The sequence below is a fragment of the Mustela putorius genome, unplaced genomic scaffold (genome assembly GCF_011764305.1).
Source record: "Mustela putorius furo isolate JIRA1106 unplaced genomic scaffold, ASM1176430v1.1 tig00000580_pilon_pilon_pilon, whole genome shotgun sequence".
In the NCBI taxonomy this organism is placed as follows: domain Eukaryota; kingdom Metazoa; phylum Chordata; class Mammalia; order Carnivora; family Mustelidae; genus Mustela; species Mustela putorius.
Window position 1 is genome coordinate 6,547,529 of NW_025421423.1, and position 17,355 is coordinate 6,564,883.

Consider the following 17,355-nt stretch of genomic DNA (forward strand, 5'->3'; position numbering starts at 1 on the left):
CAATGAAGAAGAATGATGCTTTTTACTCCTTCTTCCTCTATTATGAGTGAGGAGTGTGTGTGGCAGATTTCAGAATTACCCAGGAAGCCAAGCTTTGAGCTGAAGATCTGCCACCGATGGCAGAATTGCTCAGGGGGGTACCCTGAACGGAGGCTTCTGGGCACGAGACAGAAGGAGGAGAGCCGCCCCAGGCAGGAGGCAACAGAGGCCTCTTTAGCCACAACAGCCACCCACAGGCTGCATGTGGGGAAGGTGTTCACTAGGCATTTAATGCTTGTTACTCCCTATCAATGAGATGCTTTTCTGGAGAGTTTGTAGTAAGAGCGCCAGGAAATGGATTAAGCAGAACACATCCGCTGCATATTTCAAATATTCCTAGGAGTGCTGGAAAGCAGTGGGGAGCAGACCCATGCCAGAAAGGCAATACAGCATGAGACGAAACTGCCTGCAGTCCTTGTGAATTCAGGCTTGCGTGTACTCTGTGCACAGTAACAAGAGCTAAAATGGCTTTGTTCCCGGGACTTTGCATGTATTATCTCATTTAATCCTTGCAGCATCTCTAGGATGTGGATTCTGTTTTTATCTCAATTTCACAAATGAGGACATGGAGACACAGAGGTTAAAGAAATAACTTGCTGTGGCACACATATGACAAGGGTCTGTGACAGGTTAGGATCTGGATGCGGGACTCTCAAGACCATGGCCTGGGCTTGTACTGCAGTTCCCTGTCCACAGATGTAGACACATTTTTTTCCTTCTCTGTTCTATTTCTCTTTGAAACCACATGTATTTTTGCTGACTGTATTATCAACAACTTGGTCCTGATTTGATCTGAATTATTGATACATAATTTCCCCTTTGAGTAGGGAGTCCCAGTTAGATCTCCACTTTTATTTTTACAAACATAAAGACACCTGGTGCTGGCCACCTTCTTACCTCTTTTCCATACGTTTAGTCTTGAAACGCTGCTGCTTTTCCTCTACAAACGATGTGTTTAGTGCTCTATGTAACCTCTGGCAGAAAAAACAGATTCACAGGTAGAGGTCATTAGAGACACACAGTCTGGGGACAAGTACCACCTGAGTTTAATAGTGTATCTCACTGTTACAAATCTGGGCCTCTTTAAACACATTTCTAGGGATGCCTGAAAACATCAACCTCTAGTCCTAAATCTCAGGAGAACCAAATTTTAATTCTAAGCTATTATTCCATCTAGAGGGAAAAACAGTAATTTGAAGGAAGCTTTAGAAATGCTCTGGGACGTAAAAAGGCATGTGATAGCATAACAAATAGCATGGAGGACATGGGGAGATAGAGGTAAGAAGGGAGTTGGGGGAAATTGGAAGGGGAGGTGAACCATGAGAGACTATGGACTCTGAAAAACAATCTGAGGGTTTTGAAGGGGGTGGGTGGGAGGTCGGGGTACCAGGTGGTGGGTATTATGGAGGGCACGGATTGCATGGAGCACTGGGTGTGGTGCAAAAATAATGATACTGTTATGCTGAAAATAAATAAGAAATTAAAAAAAAAAGGGCATGTGATATAAAGAAGAATCGTCACAACTACTGTGTGGCAAAGGGCCTTGCAGCATTGCTAAAGGAGAGTCAAAAACTTAGGTCTGAATGTCTCAGCAGCCAAAACAAAGAAGAGAAGAACCAGAGAATTCTGCTAGTTATGTTAGCACCCGATGGAGGTCACCTGTAGCCGAGGCAGCAGGGGCGGCCTTAGGGGCCAGAAGCAGGGCTCCCGGAGGCAGGAGGGAGCCGCTGGTGGGGAGATGAGGCTGGCACCTGCGGCCTCCCCTTCCCTGGGGGCAGCTGCTCCTGCTGCCAGAGTCCCTTCTGTTCTTCTCCGGCTCTCCCTGCTCACCGCTGACAGGGAGCGCATCTGAACAGGGTGCTGGCTGGATGCTCTCTGGGGTCCCGGGGCCTGAGCACACCCAAGTCTGGGGACTGAACGTCCATCCTGTGCAGCTGGGCCTGGGCACCGGCTGACCTCCTCCCTCGGGGCCTTTGAAAATGGGGACAGAACAGGGGCCACTAGGTTCATCTAAAGGGAAAAATAGGGACTTCACACTCATTGAACGAGTTTCCATTTTGGCTGGAAGAGAGTGTCGGAAATAAATCTCTCACACCATCCCCTCGAGTTGTCACTGTTAAGTGAAACCAGGTTAAAAACAATGCCATCGCCTCCGTGGGAGGTGCAGTGCAGGTGATGAGACAGGCGGGGGTATGACAGGACAGGCTACTTCACTGGGAAAGCGGATTGATGGGCTAAAGGGAACTCCACTTTCTGCGCAGAGCGGTCTAGGCCGCCCGGTTCTCTTGGGAACTGGTCACCTGTCTGCCGCGGGGCTCTGGCCTGTGGCCTCGGCGGCAACGCTGAGGGTTCATCCCAAGGCGGCCGGCACTCACCTGGCTGGTGTGGAGCCAGTAGTGCAGCCGGGACCTGTTCTTGATTCGCGGGAGCAGCAGTCTGTACACGATGTGCTCCCCGATGGCGGTCAGCATGGACAGACCGAAGCCCACGCACAGAAGCACGAAGAGTCCGGAGAAATGTTTGATGCCCATTTGCAAAGTCTGTGGCAGAACAGGAAAAGAAAGGCCATGAATGCGAGGCTCCACCTGGCCCCACACTTGTTTTTAGATGCACATCTTTTTCTGTCCCCCGGGAGAGCTGGAGACTACCCCTCCCTGAGCGCTTGGCACGCTTCACTAGACCACATTGGGAGAGGGGCCCAGCCAGAACCGAGGGCGCAGCACGCTTCCTGGGGAACAGGGCACATACAGTCCTATTGTCTGAAGGGTCTCAAGGTCTCGGCCACCCTATAGGCTCTAGAGACTGAGACAGAGGAGAGAGACCAAGGGTTGAAACAATTTAACATATTAAAGCACTGAACAGTTATCAAGGAAAGAACCTTTCTTAGGGATGCAGAATGAGTAGGTTTAAGGGGAAGAGACGTTGAATTCAGTAATTTTGACATTTAGATCTGGCAGGAACATGGAGATCATCTACTTCAATGTTCTCATTTTACAGATGAGGAACCTGGGACCAGGGAAGTGAAGTAAATTCAGGCAGTTCACAAAATTAGACAGCCACAGAGGGGTAAAAAAAAGGGGGGGGGAATCTAATATTTATTGATTGCTTACTTTTTTGCACTGAGATAGGTATTAAAACCACAATTTACAGTTGAAAACCACAATTCACAGTCCTTGCAGCTTTTAAGTGACCAAGCAGGTCTGTAAGTCCATGTTTGTTTAGCTGGGAAACCTGGGGTCTTTCTGTTATCCAACAAAACAGCAGCTGGGGCACCTGGGTGGCTCAGTCAGTTAACTGTAAGACTCTTGATTTTGGCTCAGGTCATGATCTCATGGTCATGAGATCAAGTCCCACATCAGGTTCTAGCCTGAGCGTGGAATATGCGTGGGATTCTCTCTCTCCCTTTGCCCCTCCCCACATCCTTCCCTCCAAAAAAACCCACCAGCAGTTACAACAACTATAGTTACAACAATTTTATGTGGCAGGTACTTTGCTATGTGACTTACATATGAGATCTAAGAGAATCCTCATGAGTTCTCTATGAAACAGGTATTATTCAATCACAGACATCAATGACGAGTCAATCCTGCAGAAAGAAAGACTTTGCACACACTGAGTGCCTACTTTAGGCAGTCTCTGAGGTACCATGGGATGAAGACAGGAGGATTATGTCTCTGCCTTTAATCAACTTGAGTCTAGGGAGGAAGCAAACATTCACAGGCCATGATACAGGCACAGATCCGTGTCTTCTCAGTTTTAGGGAGAAGCTGGCTCACAAGAGAAGTAGAATGTGGAAATGTGGAATGTGGGTGGGAAAGTAAGCACTCTGAAGGCTGTGGAAACAGAGGGAAAGAAGTGACATCTGGCAGAGTGATGTAGGGCGCTGTGAAGCAGACCATGGTGGCTGAGATGTAGGTCTGGGCAGAAGGCATGGACCATGAGGGAGAAGCAGGGCCACACTAAAAGCCCTCAGATGCCAGGGCTAAGGAGCCTGTCATCCCTCTTCTTGAGGCTTTCACTGATCATCGTCATCATCAATAATTACTTAGCACTTAATATGTGGAAGGCACAGCTCTGAGCACTTTGTCACTGTAGGAACCTGCTTACTATTCACAACAACACATGAGGTAGGTACTGTCATCACTTCCATTGTACAGGTGAGGAAACTTAGGAACAAAGTAGCTTGGCAACTTGTCCAAGGTCACAAAACTAGCGAAGGTAAAGCTGGCAGTCTGACTCCAGAGCCTATACTTTTACTCACTCTCCCTTGACTGATGTCAGTGTTCCCCATTCTCTGAAGGGGTCTTCCTTTCTTTCATTCTTCCCACCCGAATCCTGAAGACCTGAATCCTGAAGCTAGCCAGACATGGTTCAGGCACTGAACTTGGGGATTGCGGACTCTGGTGGAGTCTGGGCCATGAAATCTCTTTTCCCCCATGTCGGTACCTCCAGCAGTGGCTCAGTATCCATGACAGATACCGCCTGGACAACTAATGACTGGAGGTGAGCAGGGACATAGAGCATGGCCTGGTCTAGGTGACTGAGCACAAGGCAGACCACCTGAGGATGAGGCAGAAGCCCAGCCCTAGGGAATAAGGAATGCTGGTCTAGGAAAGGCAAGAGATGGATCGGGCCCTGAGAGCTACGAAAGCACTAGGGCTTCTCCTGGGACAAATGGTGACCAACTGTGTAATGCTGACCTCCAGAAAGCAGATTACAAATATGGCTGAAAATAGCCACTGGGCTGGCCCTCTCTGTGTATAGGATATAGCTACTATATAAGGATTTTATGAGTTATTACTGCTATGGATGAATAAAATTGGGGAATTCATTTTCGATTTTAACATCATCAAACAAGCAGCAAAACACTTACAGACTGGCAATGCTTTCTTATAAGGTGCTGCCAAGATGAAGGAGAAAAATGTAACCTACAGTGAAACATCTTGCCTTTTAAACACCTGGCTTCCCCCTCCTTTTTTTGTGCATGATAATAACTAGTGTCATTTTCCTTTTCGTACCTCAATAACAAATAGGCTGTACTCAGTTTATTTTATACATTTTTCTTTAAAGATTTTATTTATTTGAGAGAGAGAGAGCCTGAGCAGGGAGAGAGGCAGAGGGAGAGGGGGGAGAGAAAATCTTGAGCAAACTCCATGCTGGGCTTGATGTGGGGCTCAATCTCACGAACTTGAGATCCTGACCTGAGCTGAAACCAAGGGTGGGACACTTAACCAACTGAGCCACCCAGGCACCCCCTCATTTTTTTTCTTTAAAGTTCTGTTCTTTATACCCACATACCAATGGACTAATAGATACAGTTACTGTTTCTTTTAAATTAGGTATCTAATATGTGTGCCAGGCATCCTTATGCATATTATGATCTTATAATAACCCTTTAAGTATTATTATCTCCATCTCCCATTCAAGGAAGCTGAGTCTCATAGAGATTAACCACCTTCCACAAGATCTTACAAGCTAATAAATGGGAGAGTCAGGCTGTGGATCCAGGACAGTCTGACGCTAAAGCCTACACTGCCTCTCAAGTGAATACCACTTATGGGTACTCCTTGCCGCCTGGACCCCAGGATCATGGCCTGAGCTGAATGCGGACGCTGAACCGACTGAGTCCCCCAGGTGCCCATGTGTCTAAGAGTGTTGTAGTGATACTTAAAGAAACTCATTGGGATTTTTAGATGAGTGGGAATGCTCTGGTGTTTCCCCACCACCATTTAAAACAATGGGAAGGGCTTCTACCTTCTGGAAATTCACTAGCCAATGTATTTCCAGGAGTGGACTAAATTCAGATAAAGAGAGATGCCTGTTCTGGCAAATGTTCTGAGTGGTTTCTGCCCAGATCCATGAGTGCTCCCAGTGACACACAGAGGCCAAGACCACCAATTTCGTTGCTGCCTAAACTGTGCTTGGCATCTTGCTCAGATGTGGACATTTGAAACATCTGACAGCTGGTGAGATAACTGATTAATTCTGAAACCTCGAGCAAGAAATGCAGTTGGACTACTTCATGTATCATGCCTTAGATGGTACTGAGTCCAAGGAGCTAAGCCTCCCTAGCTCCCAGTGCACATCTCTACATACATACCACCTACACACTTTCTCTCGTCCTTGGACTTGGCTATACCTGTTTTCAATTCCTCTGTCCCCATTCTCTTTTGGACTCATTCCAATCAGGCTTTTTGTCCCAACCTATAACCTACACGACTCCTGTTAAAGCCATCAATGACCTCCACATTGCTAAATCCAACAATCAGTTTTCACCTTATTCATGTACCAGGTTGGACACTATTATTTCATCCTCTTTGATATATTTTCTTCACTGTTTCTGGGATACCTCTCTCTTTGTTCTACTTCAGTCTTTACTGCTTTACTGGTTTCTCCTCATCTTTCTGTTAGTAAATATTGGTATGACGTTGATTTTTAGCTACATTCACTTTCTTATCCAGACTCATGGCTTTAAATCCCATCTATCTGCCAATGACTTCTAAACGTATATCTTCCCCAACTCTTATTCAGTCTCTCTACTTGGTTATCTAACAGACATCCCAGATTTAACACACTGAAATAAATAAATTTTCCCTGAGAATAGCTCCTCATATAGTCTTTCTCATTGGAGGATCTCCATCCTTGCTATTGCTTGGGTCAGAAACCTTAGAGTTATCTTTGACTGCTCTCTTTCTTTAGCATTCCATACATAGTGTGTCTGCAAATATGGCAGACCCCACTTTCATAGTATACACAGAATCTGATGACTTCCCACCACCTCCACCAACCACTCTGGTCTATGCCACCATCACTGCTCACCTAGACTGCTGAAATAGCTTCTCTTTGGTTCCCTGACCCCCTCAGTTTGTCTTCTGCATGGCATCCGGCTTGGCTCCCTCAACATATCATGTCATGCAATGCCCAGTGATGGTTTTCCATCTCATCTAGAGTAAATGCCAGAGTTCTTACAATGTCCTACAAGAAGTTCCATGAGTTAGTCCCACACCCCCTAACTTCACATCCTTCTCTCACTTGTTCATTCTGTTCAGCTACTTGGGCTTTCTCTCACTTCTTTAAGTCTACGGAGCAGTCGAGGATCTTCATCTGTTCTCTCTGCCTGTAACTCTTCTGCCAGGCATCAATATTGCTCCTTCCCCTCATTTTCTGCAAGTCTCTACTTGCAGAAAAGGGTCCTCAAAGTCTCTACTCAAATGTCACTTATCAGTAAAGTCTAGCCTAACCATATGGTTAAAAAGGCAAAACCTGCCCTGCTCCCCTTCCTTTCCTGGACACAACCTATACCCTCACTGTTTTATTTTTCTCCTGTCATAATAAATATGATTTTATTGCTTATTTCCCTTCTCATGTAGAATATAAGCTCCAAGAGACCAGGGGTTTTGCCATTTTGTTCAGAGTGGACCCTGATTGCCTACAATAGTGCCTAGCATTTACTACATGTTCAATTAATATTTTTGAATGAATGGATGAAAGGATATGAAAGCTAGTATCTTTTTTGTATAATGTAAATGTATACAGATCCCCCCCCCCAAAAAAAAACCACTTCTGTTTCTCTCAGGAGAGTTCTAGAATAATTCTGTGAGGGAGAAAGACAAAGATGCATATTCTCAATTGATAGAAGAGAGAACTCAGAGAGCTCAGAAAACTTGCCATCCTGACTTCGTAATGCCAGTGTTCATCACTCTGGGGACATAACTGGGGGGAAATATATTTACAATTAATAAAATAAAAAGTTAGAGACTGAACGCAGTAATTTCAGCTGGCTTGTGTTGGGAGTGTATTGTACTGATTTTATTTGCTGAGGACCCTTTTCTTGGGGGACTGCCCTTGCCCACTTCATATAATTTTGGTGTGTCTACCAGTCACAGACTCCCAGGTCTTTAGTTCCCTGGAGCCAAGCATGGGGCCCAAGGTAGGTCAGTTTGCATTTGGGCAGAGACATTGTCACTGAAAGTGACTGAGGCTGAGTTCCAGTGCCAGTGCCTCAAAGACACTATTTTCCCTATTTCCTGCCACTACCATCCCTGAAGTCCTGTGGTTCCTGAGGCATCATCAGTCATTCTCCTCACTTCAAAAATACTGAGCTCGGGGCACCTGGGTGGCTCAGTGGGTTGAGCCGCTGCCTTTGGCTCAGGTCGTGGTCTCGGGGTCCCGGGATCGAGTCCCGCGTCGGGCTCTCTGCTCAGTGGGGGAGCTGCTTCCTCCTCTCTCTCTCTCTGCCTGCCTCTCTGCCTGCTTGTGATTTCTCTCTGTCAAATAAATAAATAAAATCTTAAAAAAAAATACTGAGCTCCCCACTATTCTTTCAATAATCCCCCTTTTTCTTGTTTAAATTAATCTGTTGCTTGCAACCAAAGAACCTGACCTGATCGACTGCTTAAAGGACTAAGCTCCCTTAGCTCCAAGGTATAAAAAGAATCGATCTTGAGACAGACTTTATTTCTCATGCAGAACACTGAAGTGAATGTGTGAGTCTGTTCTAGGAAGATTTCTTTGACACAGTGAGGCTCTGCCTTTCTTTGCATGCCTCCAAAAGCTTGGTATATAGTAGGTGCTCAATAAATGCTTATCAAAGTATACATCTGACAAGAATCTTAGTTATAATTAATCTCAAGATTTCTAGTACCTATTAAAGTAGGTTTCCCCCAGAGCAAAATAACTACAAGAACCATAGGAAATCATTTTATACTTTAGTGATCTGATGCATTAAACTTTGCATTATCTCCTGTCTGAGTCTGTAAAGCCCAATCCTGGTGTTCAAACAAATTTTCTTTTCCTTTAGTAAGAATAGGAGTAGGGGAGGAATAATAGTTTTAGCAAGAGGTAAAGAGAAGAAAGGCTATGGATCTTCTGAAATATGGATGACTCCTAGATACTTAGAAGCAGGACATGTAGGAAGCAAATGATGTTTCAAATTTAGAAGACCTGATTTATACACTTTTTTTTTTTTTTTTTTTTTTTGCCACCAACTACTTTGACCAGAAGAGCAGCAGCAGCTCCACAAATCTGGCAGATTCATTGTTTCTATACACATGACCCTCTGAGGGGGACGGACAGAAGATGGAGACCTGCCTGAGGCATGGGCTGGAAGGTACCAAGGACAGCTCCTAGGGGAGACAGTCGGCCTGGCTAGGGAGTACAGGGAGTACCGTAAGGGTGAAAAGTAATCATTTGGGATTTCTAAAAAAATTAACAAAATCAAGAAAAGGGAGAAAGAAGGTGTTCACTCAGAGGATCTGGAATTTTCTCATCTATGAAGGGCAGACTGGAAGATCACAGTTAACAAAAGAAACACAAGAGATGATTTGTAAAATCCAATAGGACAATGCATAAGCAAAGTTAACAGTGCTCACATATTTGGATGAGGAAAGTAATCTAGATGGAAAGTATCAGTGTCTGTGGGAATGTCCCACCACTTCCCAGGCCCTGGCAGCCGGGGTACACCTTTGTCTTCTTTAATCTGGAATCTGCTTAATGGCTGGCTCATCAACATTTCCTGCCTATAGTGCTGAGGAAATGCTCCCTCTCTGTTCCTTGTGTTCCACAACCCCCTGCTCCTTCTAGGCTTTGGCAACCATTGTTTAGCCGTGGACCTGGTGCTCAGTTTGCTACATTAGTTTCATTGTGTGGCCTTTTGGAAATCTTAATTTATTATTAAGGCAGCTCAGAAAAATATTTCTAAAACTTAGAGATAATTAGCCATAATCCTTAGACTATACAAATACTTTCTTTTTAAAAACAAGTTCTATTTTTAAGTGTCAACATCCAACAAAAACAAGTTCTATTTTTAAGTGTCTATTAGAGTTTGTGGGACTCAAACTCACAACCCTGAGATCAAGAGTCACAGGCTTTAATCAACTGAGTCAGCCAGGTGTCCCTACAAAATGCTTTCAGTTCTTCCATTTTCTCTCCTGAACTGCATATGAAACATATGCATATGTATTTTCCAGAGTTATGTAAACATACAATTATGCTTTAAAAAAACCACTATTTTCTAAAAATGTTTGCATTTACAGTTACTTCATTAATTTTAATGGCCTTATGTTGTCACCTATTATTTACCATAATTGACCTAGCTAATCTCAAACTTTCAGGTATTTAATTTTAATATTATTAATTGTATATATATGATAAATATTGCTGCAACAAAAAATCTTCTACGTATAGCATTTAAAAAATTGGCTTTGACTTCCTGAGATAAATATATGCAGTGAGTGGGATTAACAGGTCAGCTGATGTAACTGTTTTGATGCCTGGCGACATGTGAAGCAGCTCTCAGAAAATGTGAACATTGCTGCTAGTGTTGCCCCAATGCACAGCACACTCACAGCCTTGCCAAGCCTGTTTTGTACGTAATCGCTTCTTCCTGTTTTAAACACTCTGATTTGTATTTCCTTAGTGAGGCCATTTTCTGATTTTCCCATCCCCTTTTATATGAATCATATATTTATAACCTTTGCCAATTATACATTTCAGACAGGGCCAGGCTTTTTATTTAAAAAAGCTATTAACTTCTTTCCTACATATTATTTATGTTTCTCTAACTTCAGGTTTTACCGTTAGCTTTTGTTGGATTTTATTATATGGAAGTTTGAAATTTTATATGGCTGTTATTTGTTTTGACTACTGTAAACCCATCTATTGTTTTAGCTGTTAGAAAATATCCACATTGTTGGGATAAGTGTTTTATGACCAGTTGATTTATTTTTGAAAAAAATCAAAAGGCAAAACCTGCCCTCCTGCCCTTCCTTTCCTGGACACAGCCTATACCCTTACTCTGTTTAATTTTTCTCCTGTCATAATAAATATGAGTTTATTGCCTATTTCCCTTCTCATGTAGAATATAAGCTCCAAGAGACCAGGGATTTTGTCATTTTGTTCTTGAGCTTTTATACTAAAGGGTGGAGCACGTTATTTTCTCTTCATTGAGACTTTCCATTTTAACCACATGCTTCAGAGATACATTAGCCAGTAAAAGGACACTCTCTTCTTAGGGTGGCATGCACTCCTTTATGCTCATTTTAAGATCTTCAGATTTTTTTTTTAAAGATTTTATTTATTTATTTGACAGACAGAGATCACAAGTAGGCAGAAAGGCAGGCAGAGAGAGAGAGAGAGAGAGAGGGAAGCAGGCTTCCTGCGGAGCAGGGAGCCCGATTCAGGGCTCGATCCCAGGACCCTGAGATCATGACCCGAGCCGAAGGCAGCAGCCCAAACCACTGAGCCACCCAGGCACCCCAGATCTTCAGATTTTAAAAATATTGGCAAATAAGAAAATTGTGAGGACAAACATCATGTAGAACTAACAACAAAAAGTGTACTTGTGGGTCAGATTAAGCCTATGAGCTATCAGACTATATCCTTTGATGTACACAGCTGTCTTGCTGCTAGTGTCCCTTTCAGTGTTGTGGTTTTTCATTGTGAATCAGTTAATGCCTTTAAAGCTGACACATGCTTTGCTACTTATTCACACAGTCACCAGCCTTTGAGAGAGCTATGGTAGCCAATATGAAAGGAGAGGGGTCCAGTTCTGATTCTCAGTCTAGTGGCCTATTACGGTGCAACCTTGTCTTTAAAAACATCCAAGCCTTTCCCTTTTCAAGGCAAGAAAAACAGATAAAACACAGTAGCCAGATCAATGACCTCCTCCATGCTAACAAAGAGAATCAGCAGCATAAATGCAGAACAGCTTGTAACAAAATAAAAAAGTTTCCTGAGAGGTTTTTCCCAGAGAATGTCTCTAAAGCATGACCTAGAGGATAAACCAACAACGCTAAAGCCATTTTCTCCTACATTTAAAAAAAAAGTGGTTTGGGATTGCAACATACATTAGAAAGCAGATACAATCCATTAACATAGGATTCATAACAACATATTGTTACTGATCTCTATAGCTTAGACATGTATGGTTGCTATTATCAGTTTAATCTAAACAAATCACTCATTTTTCAAAATGAGATGAAGATGGAAGATGACTTATGATTGCCTTGCTTTTTTTTTTTTTTTCCCAATATGTAGAACCAAAGAGGAGGCAGCTGCTTGGTCCTTTACGAGTAATTCACTCCTTTTGTGAAAACTGAGGTTTGATTTGATTATATTAATAACACCAGAAATATTTTGAAGCAGGTAAATATAAGAACCATAAAAGTAAGAGGTAATGCAGTGAGTTCAGCGTTTGGGATCAGAAGAAAGCCTGGTTCAGGGGTGCCTGGGTGGCTTAGCAGGTTAAGCATCTGACTCGTGGTTTTGGCTCCAGTTGTGATCACATGGGTGGTGGGAGTGAGCCCCACAGGCTCTGCACTTGATGGGTGGATCTGCTTGAAGATTCTCTCCCTCTGTCCCTCCCCACACTGGCATGCACTCTCTCAAATGAATGAATAAATCTTTTTTTTTTTTAAAGATTTTATTTATTTATTTGACAGAGAGAGATCACAAGTAGGCAGTAGGCAGAGAGGCAGGCAGAGAGAGAGAGGAGGAAGCAGGCTTCCCGCTGAGCAGAGAGTCCGATGCGGGGCTCGATCCCAGGACCCTGGGATCATGACCTGAGCCGAAGGCAGAGGCTTAACCCACTGAGCCACCCAGGCGCCCCTGAATGAATAAATCTTAAAAAAAAAAAAAAAAAAAAAAAAAAAAAAAAAAAAAGAGGAAGGGGAGGGGGAGAAGGAGGAGGAGGAGCTTGATTCAAGTTCTTGCTTTGCCACTTACCAGCTGGGAGATCTCGGAGAAGATTCTGGATCTCTCTATAGCATCATGTATTAAACTGAATGATGGCACCTACTTCACAGTGTTATTACGATTAAATGATGTAACAACTTCAACAGTATCTGGAACAGTGGTTCAGTAAATGGGTATCACCCAAGGAGTTGCACAAAACTACATTTGTTGGCAACTGGCAACTAACAGAAAAATCAGAGCATTCTAACTTGGAAGTAAATGTGATGTTTCTTCCCAAATACCCATACAGTCAGATCTTTCCAGTTTCTGAAACTGGAAACAGGCTCTCAGTTCAAGGTCATTGCCATAAAACTCTGGGTAACTACATTAAGTAGACTGATCAAACAATTAGCCTGTTAATTCCGGCCATTCCAGAGGCTGAAATATTTTCCTCTTGTTAAATTAAAACATGTAATCCAACATGTTTCAAACCCTTCATTGTAATTTTTAAATTTCCATATTTAAATTTACAAGGTACATTGCAGGGTATATAAAAAATGTCTATGAGGCCTTCTTGGCTAGTACTGCACATGCTCACTTTCCTCATGCAGTTTCCTCCACAAAGTCAAATAGGTTGGGCTAGAATCAGAGTCTTCCTTTTATTTTTTTAAAAGATTTTTTAAAAAATTTATTTGTCAGAGAGAGTGAGAGCACACACAAACAGGGAAGCAGCAGGCAGAGGGAGAAGCAAGCTCCCTGCTGAGCAAGGAGCCTGATGTGGGGCTCCATCCTAGGACCCCAGGATTCCAGGATCATGACCTGTGCTGAAGACAGATGCTTAACCCTGAGCCACCCAGGTGGCCAGAGAGTCTTTCTTTTAAACTTTCTCTAGTCAAGAAGTCCATTTTTTTCTGCAAATGAGGGGGTGGGGAAGACTATGACACTGTTTGTTTTCTGGATTAGGATTACACAAATATCCAGTTTAATTTTAGAGTGGTGTAGCTAAGTACTAAGAAAGGGTTCAAAAGGAAGAAATAAGCGTCCTGTTTCCCTTATGTATCTTGATCTAGTAGAAGTGGAGAAGGGGGTGGAAGGGAGTTAGAATGAACCCACTGTGCTCTAGGCCCTTGTCTTATTTTTTAGTAGGTTCTACACCCAACATGGGGCTCAAAGTCACAACCCAGAGATCAAGAGTTGCATGCTCTACCAAGACAGTCAGCCACCCTTACATGTTTTATATTTTTGAATCCTCAAAATAACCAATGGATCCTTATTTTAATTAGGAGAACTGATAGTGAGAGGTTAGGAAACTTGGCTTATGCTCACACAGCTAATAAATGCCCATCGTTAAGAACCTGCTTGTAAATGACTCCAAACCCAGGTGTGCCTGATTCTTTCAACGATGTCATCCTGAGCTATGACTCAGATCACTACATGGTTGGGACCATTTATTATTAACAGATTTTTTTTTTTAGGACTGCACAGAAATGAAAGGAACAGAGATTCCTATTTTTTGTGGTTCCTAAATAATCTACTAAATTAAAAAGTATGGCAGGAGGGCTTGGTAGATGGGTGCCCTGACAGTAATGAAATTTGTGGACTTATTTTTCCTACTTCTGTTTTTTCAAGAATAGCAACTGGCTTCTTCAAACTAGAAGGATAATTTCTTTCAAGCAGATCTTCCTCATCCTGAGAAAAATCACCTGAGTTTTGTCCTGTGTAGGGAGAGTAGGTTTCACTGTCCTAAGGTTTGGAGCCTTCAGCCCTTCTGTGGGGAGTGGTCCATGGTAAGCAAGAGGACTGGCATGAAGTGGCAAATGCTGGGACCAAAGACAGTTGGTTTTCTGAGAACTGATCGCAAGTGGGGCCTCGGAGAGCTGGTAATATCCGGATATAGGCAGTGGTATACTTACTGGTACACAAGTTCTCCAAACAAAACATGAAATGTTTTTGCTTCTTTCCATGATGTACTAGTTCTATCATGGCCAAATTCTCTCTCTCTCTCTTTTTTTTAAAGATTTTGTCAGAGAGAGAGAGACCGCACATAAGCAGGGGGGCAGCAGGCAGAAGGAGATGCAGGCTCCCTACTGAACAGGGAACCTGATGCAGGACTCAATCCCAGAACCCTGGGATTATGACCTGAGCTAAAGGCAGATGCTTAATGAACTGAGCCACGCAGGTGTCCCTCCCATGGCTAATTTCAATCTAATGACATGACATCCCTAAACACAGAGCTAGAAAGAAGGCACACACACTGCCCTTGTCCAGGATGACTAGGCTCTAATACACACCTTGGCTGCAGGTGTATTAGCCTGTTAGGAATTTTGGGCTGAATTCCATTAGAAAAAAGGCTTCCTGGGGTGAAAGAGCTCTCAGCTTCCCTGCCAGGCCTCAGGTCTGATGTTTAGAACTGAGTTTAGCTAGTATAGACAGCATTGCCGCCCTGCAGCAGAGATGTGTTTGCCCATCTCTGCATCTTTTGAATGTATCTGCCTCTGTCCTGTCAGAACAATTCTGAATCTGTTTATTTCCCTCTAACTGGGGGTGGGGTGGGGTGGGGTGGGGGCAGGGGCTGAGTTTTGGAGGGAAGAGCTTTCTGGGAAAGTCCCTGCCCTATTTGGACTGGAAGCAATCATTTTTTTATGATTTTATTTATTTGACAGAGATCACAAGTAGGCACAGAGTCAGGCAGAGAGAGAGAGAGAGAGAGACAGAGAGAGAGAAGAAAGCAGGCTCCCTTCTGAGCAGAGAGCCCGATGCGGGGCTCGATACTAAGACCCTGAGATCATGACCTGAGTGGAAGGCAGAGGCTTTAACCCACTGAGCCACCCAGGCACCCCAACTGGAAGCAATCTTAACTGTACTTCCTACTGGGATGGCTGGCTCACCTGGAAAAACTGCCACTAAGTCTGAGAGTTGGGCTAGGCACTTAGTCCAGGCTTATTAACATTTCTTATAAGAGCCCTGAGACCAGTTCTTGGTCAGGAGCTGGAATGACGGGACAGGAGGAGGCCTCCAGATGAGCTCAGGGATATCTAGATGCAAGATGGGGAGTGGGCTACAGCCTAGGAAAGGGAAAGGTGGGCTTTCACCGCCCAGAGAGAGCTGATTAAAAGGTGCTCAGCCAAGAGAAATAGATCTGTTCCTGCTGCCACAACAGGAAGTTAGCAATCTGTCGAGAGAACCTGGACACAAGGAAATGAAAACAGTTCACCTAACCCCTGATTTAAATTGTGCAATTCCCTCCCATCTATAAAACTATGAGAAGTAAAGGCAAAGATATGTATATTTTCTTATTTTGGAATTTTTAAAGTTTTTGACACTTTATAGTTTGGATCCTGAATCAAAACAAAGAAAAAGATGTTTAGAAAGACCTTTTGATTTTCTTTTCCCACCATGCTCCTTCATCTTGGTCTCCCCCAGTCTGGGTGTTCCCCTGAATCACTGAGATAAAAAGAATTCACAACACCGAGTTGGTTATGAGGTTCATGTTAGAAAATGTGGCTTCACAAAGAGAAACACTTCCAAATAAATCTGAGACCCAGCTCCTGGGCTGCCTTGAGCAGATCTTAAAAGAGACAGAAAGGGAAGTAAGAGTTGGTGGGTGGAGCTCTTAAAAGCTCACACAATCACCACCAACTTCTTGTGGACATCCAGGCCTCTAACCACAGCGCTGAACTCCTCAAAGGATATTTTCCCGTCTCCATCCCGATCCAGGACGATGATGGTTTTGTCCACTAACTGCTGTAACTGCCAGTCCTCCAGGTTGTCGCCCACCATCAGCTTCAGCACCTGGAAGAGCTCCCCGTTGGAAATGTAGCCATCTTTATCAATGTCATAGATGCTGAACGCAAACCTCAACTTCTCCTCCTCGTCCCCCCTGACGCTGAACTGGGAGGTCCCCAGGATGAACTCCTTGAAGTTCACTTCTCCATTGCCGTCGGTGTCGAAGACGTCGACCACTCGCTGCACCAACGGGTTCTGGTGCAGCTCGGGCAGGGACACGAACTCCTCCACGCTCAGAGAGCCTGAACGGTCCAAGTCCAGCTTCTTAAACCTCTTGCTCAGCCTTTTAATTTCATCGGAGCTGAAGTGGGAGCATATCTCCTCCGGGTAACTGGCTTCATTTCCCATTGTGGACGCGGACACCCCTCGCAAGGGCTGTAGGCGCGGGCGGGTCCAAGCCCAGCGGTTGCGCGGCTGCGGCGGGAGGATGGGGGGTGGGGTGCGGGGCAGGCTTGGAAGGCTGGCGGACCTCTCCCCTCCCCCACCAGGAGTCAGGAAAGGAGCGGGGAGGCGGGCAGAGAGGGAAGTGGGAGAAGGTAGGAGAGTGCGGCGGGGGAGGGGCTGGGGTAACGGACGCCCAGGAGTGGACAGGCATATAGGTTGCTCCGCCCTCTTTCCTTTTCTTGCCCACTTGGCCGCTGGCGGTTTTCTTCTAGTTCTGCTGCTGGTGTTTCATCTTCTCGCTTCCTCCCTTGTCCTTAGTAAGCTCCAAAGGGGCAGTGTCCCCAGCACAGTGCCTGAAGCGCAGTATGTTTCATTAATATGCTCAGAATGACAGAGCGCACTGCAGTCCTGTGCTCTTTATGCTTATGCGGGCCTTGTGGTGGGCTAAAAGAGGTAATACATCAAAGAACTGAT

General features: G+C 44.3%; 2 protein-coding genes across 3 annotated transcripts in view; both read right to left on the reverse strand.

Moving 5' to 3' along the window:
* GRIN3A (glutamate ionotropic receptor NMDA type subunit 3A) overlaps window positions 1-17,355 on the reverse strand; it is a 162,668-nt gene that overhangs the window by 7,723 nt on the left and 137,590 nt on the right. For both annotated transcript variants that reach the window (XM_004747723.3, XM_004747724.3), the window contains exons 7-8: window positions 2,415-2,579; window positions 937-1,013 (exon numbers count right to left, since the gene is read on the reverse strand). In XM_004747723.3, the coding sequence (XP_004747780.1) occupies window positions 937-1,013; window positions 2,415-2,579 (242 nt within the window). The remainder of the gene's footprint in view (window positions 1-936; window positions 1,014-2,414; window positions 2,580-17,355) is intronic.
* Window positions 16,014-17,021, reverse strand: PPP3R2 (protein phosphatase 3 regulatory subunit B, beta). The gene has a single exon (XM_004747722.3). The coding sequence runs from the start codon at window positions 16,843-16,845 to the stop codon at window positions 16,333-16,335; it is 513 nt and encodes a 170-aa protein (XP_004747779.1). The 5' UTR covers window positions 16,846-17,021; the 3' UTR covers window positions 16,014-16,332.